General features: G+C 41.0%; 1 protein-coding gene across 1 annotated transcript in view; it reads right to left on the bottom strand.

The window, feature by feature from the left end:
• Positions 1 to 2,809, bottom strand: part of LOC106734693 (C-type lectin domain family 4 member A-like) — a 17,761-nt gene extending 14,952 nt beyond the window's left edge. Inside the window, exons 1-2 of the mRNA XM_014587095.2 lie at positions 2,508 to 2,809; positions 1,149 to 1,265 (exon numbers count right to left, since the gene is read on the bottom strand). Of these exons, the coding sequence (XP_014442581.1) occupies positions 1,149 to 1,265; positions 2,508 to 2,589 (199 nt within the window). The 5' untranslated portion in view covers positions 2,590 to 2,809. The remainder of the gene's footprint in view (positions 1 to 1,148; positions 1,266 to 2,507) is intronic.
• Positions 2,810 to 3,061: the final 252 nt, after the last annotated feature.

Genomic DNA, 3,061 nt, shown 5'->3' with positions numbered 1-3,061 from the left:
CCCCAAACGGAGAGACGTTAAATTTCCCCAGCCACAGAATTTTGAACTAAATATGCAGCCATTGTTTTAATACACTACATTTTGGATTGGTTTACCAAGTACCAAAAAATAAATGATAAAATAACCTTTGGGGGAAAAAAATCAAAACTCCTTTATGGCCCACCACTCTTCACGATCTAAGTCCTGTTTATGTGTCCCACCTACGACTTCTTTTCTTAGTTCCTCACTTAGCACCACACCACTACTTACACTTCTTCAAAGTTGTCCATGCTCTCTCATGTCTCTATGTCATTCCTTTTTACTAATTATTATTATTATTATTATTATTTCATTTTTACTTTATACATTGAATCACTTTCCTTATAAGTCGAATTTACCCAACACGAATACACTTCACAGCAGTCCAGTAGAGGATACTAAATACATTATCATCAACAGATAATAACCCACTTCTGTGTCCCATAAATGTCCTGCCTCACTATTTTCCTTATTAATTTTCTTCCTTACACTCTCCCCCCTTATCACACCCTCCTCCCATACTGTCTTCAGAATCTGTAACCATTTTCAATGCTGCCATGTCTTCCAATATCTCAATTTCCATCATAAAAACTCTCTATGTCATCCTTGCAGACACAGCTATAGATGTCGCCCCACCACCCGCAGGAAGCCTACCTCAATCCCCTGCTTACTTTCACCTGCACAACACTTACCTACAATGTTGTGATCACTAGTCCATTTGACTACCCTCTAAATTTCTTGAGCGCAGAAACTGTCTCTGTCTGGGATCTCTGGCCAGCACATTGTGTGACATACCGTAGGTGGCCTAAAAGGGAGGCCTAAAAAAACTACTAAGGAAGTACAGATGTGTCCTCACACAGTGTCTAGCATAGAGATGTGCCATAGATTTCATTCTCCTTCACAAACACGTACAGAGACTTTTTTTAATGAGAATGTATTCCATTATTTTTACAGGAGAGTAACTAAATAATTAAGATGAAAATTCATATTTAATTTCATGAATTACATCTCCCCAGAGAAAGTTGCTTTCTCAGATTTCTGAATGAACCCATCACCATAGGTCAGTTTCTAGTGGATCTCTCCTCTTTGCATAAGGCAGACGTTGCTCATGACAGAGCCGGCATACTTACTGACCACACCCAGAAGGAACGAGGCTGCCAGTAACAGAAGCAGCAGCAGCAATGAGGCAAAAAGCAGCTTGGAAAAAACACAGTTACTGTTGTGAAGGCAGCTCTTCTCTCTGGGTGCTGAAGGAGAAGCCAGAGTAGTCCAATGAGTATTAAAGTCCGTCCACACTTCCTCTCTGCCTTTCTCCTTCTCCCTTTCCCTGGACGACACACGATCACTAACTACACGGCATTTCAAATGATGTAAAAATCTTTATACTGACAGTGCTTTACACCTTTAGAATACAGTCATTTTTCCAGACACCTTGTCAAGTTGGTTTGGTTTTGCTTATGGTAAAATATATTGTCAAGTGAGGTGAATAAAACTTCAGTATAATATAATATAATTTGGTTTATACAATTAAATACATATATACACTGATGTATATTTATACATGGGAGATTTACGTGAAAATAAACAATAGGGTTTTCTCAAGATAGTAACAGTAAGTAAAATTTACTTATATATCTCTGGTTATATTTTTTTCTAATGAACATTGTTACCTGTTTAATAAAGAAATTATATAAAGTTCTTAAAATAAGAAAAAAATTTCCGTTTTGCTCTTGGTGCCTCAAGAGGTGTTTTACAATCGTAAACACTGACCATTTACCCTCACAGTTCCTGCCCTCCGTCTGCTCTGTCTATTTGCTCAGGATCTGACCCCACACGGGCCACCCATGTTTCCTTCTATCTGCTCCCAAACTTCATGCAGTCTGTTTTGGAGATGCAACACGAGCTAGGTTTCCTATCTCAGAACAACTCCCCGGAAGATGTGAGGGGCTTTCCTTGTAACATTGTCTAGTATTCCATCTGCAACGGGCTTTTGTTCTATGCCTGTTTCACACTAACAAACACACCTTCCTCATCCTCCACCCAAACTCTTGGCCTCTGACTGATCGAAAACAGTTCCCACTAATTTCTTCAGTAACGCCTGCACCGGGCTGATGGCTTCAGGAGTTGTACCCAGTGTCTCGCTCACAGCCTCAATCAGCAAACACAGGAGCAAAGCATTTCAGCATCCTTAACTTGGGACGAAGGTGACTTCTGATACTCCAGTTTTCTTATAGTCAGAGGAGCCGAGGCTAAAGACGGCATCCGGAAATCGTTTCCTCCCCTCTTTCTTTCGGAAAGCTTTTCTTCCCCTCTTTCCAACTGTACAGCCTCTTAATCTTTATCTGCAGTCAAATGACTGTTCTGGGACTCCTGTGTCACCAACATGACCTATCAGAGAACCAGCTGCCAACACCACCTCTGCCTTCCCTATGTGCCCTTTCTGCCTCCCTCTTCCCATCAGGAATCCAACCGCCAAAATATGTCTTTACCTGCAGGAGAGGCTGAGCTGGTGCCTGAGCACGTGGATTCATTTGTGAAACTTACTTCTTCATAAGTGGCTTCCAAAGCCATATTGAAGAGATCTGCTTTTTTCAGGAAATTAGTTTTATGCCTTCTTTAAGACAGCTCATAAACGAGAAGAAATATAGTTGTAAATTGTCCGCCAACTGTCAATCAATTAGGTCAGAGCAGAGGCATTAAGCACACATTTCCCTGAGAGGTATCTCATGAGATCTAAAATCCAAAATGCTAAAATCCACAAAAATCCAGTGGCAGGGCCAGCACAGGGGAAATCATGGCCTTTTAAAATGTGCATCTATTGCTATGCAAACACACACACACACACACCCACACACACACACACACACACACAAAACCCAGAGAGTGGGAGAAAAAAGTAGGAAGGACAGGAAAAGAGGAACCACGTATTACACAAGTCTTTCCTGAGGTCTATGGTCTGTGAACTCAAGAGCAAAAGCAAAACGTGTGTGTTTCCACATGCAGAATTAATTACTTGTAAACCAACCAACCAACCTGGGCAAGC

The sequence above is a fragment of the Tupaia chinensis genome, unplaced genomic scaffold, assembly GCF_000334495.1.
Source record: "Tupaia chinensis unplaced genomic scaffold, TupChi_1.0 Scaffold000183_1, whole genome shotgun sequence".
NCBI classification, from domain to species: domain Eukaryota; kingdom Metazoa; phylum Chordata; class Mammalia; order Scandentia; family Tupaiidae; genus Tupaia; species Tupaia belangeri.
This window is presented reverse-complemented; position numbering and strand designations above follow the sequence as displayed.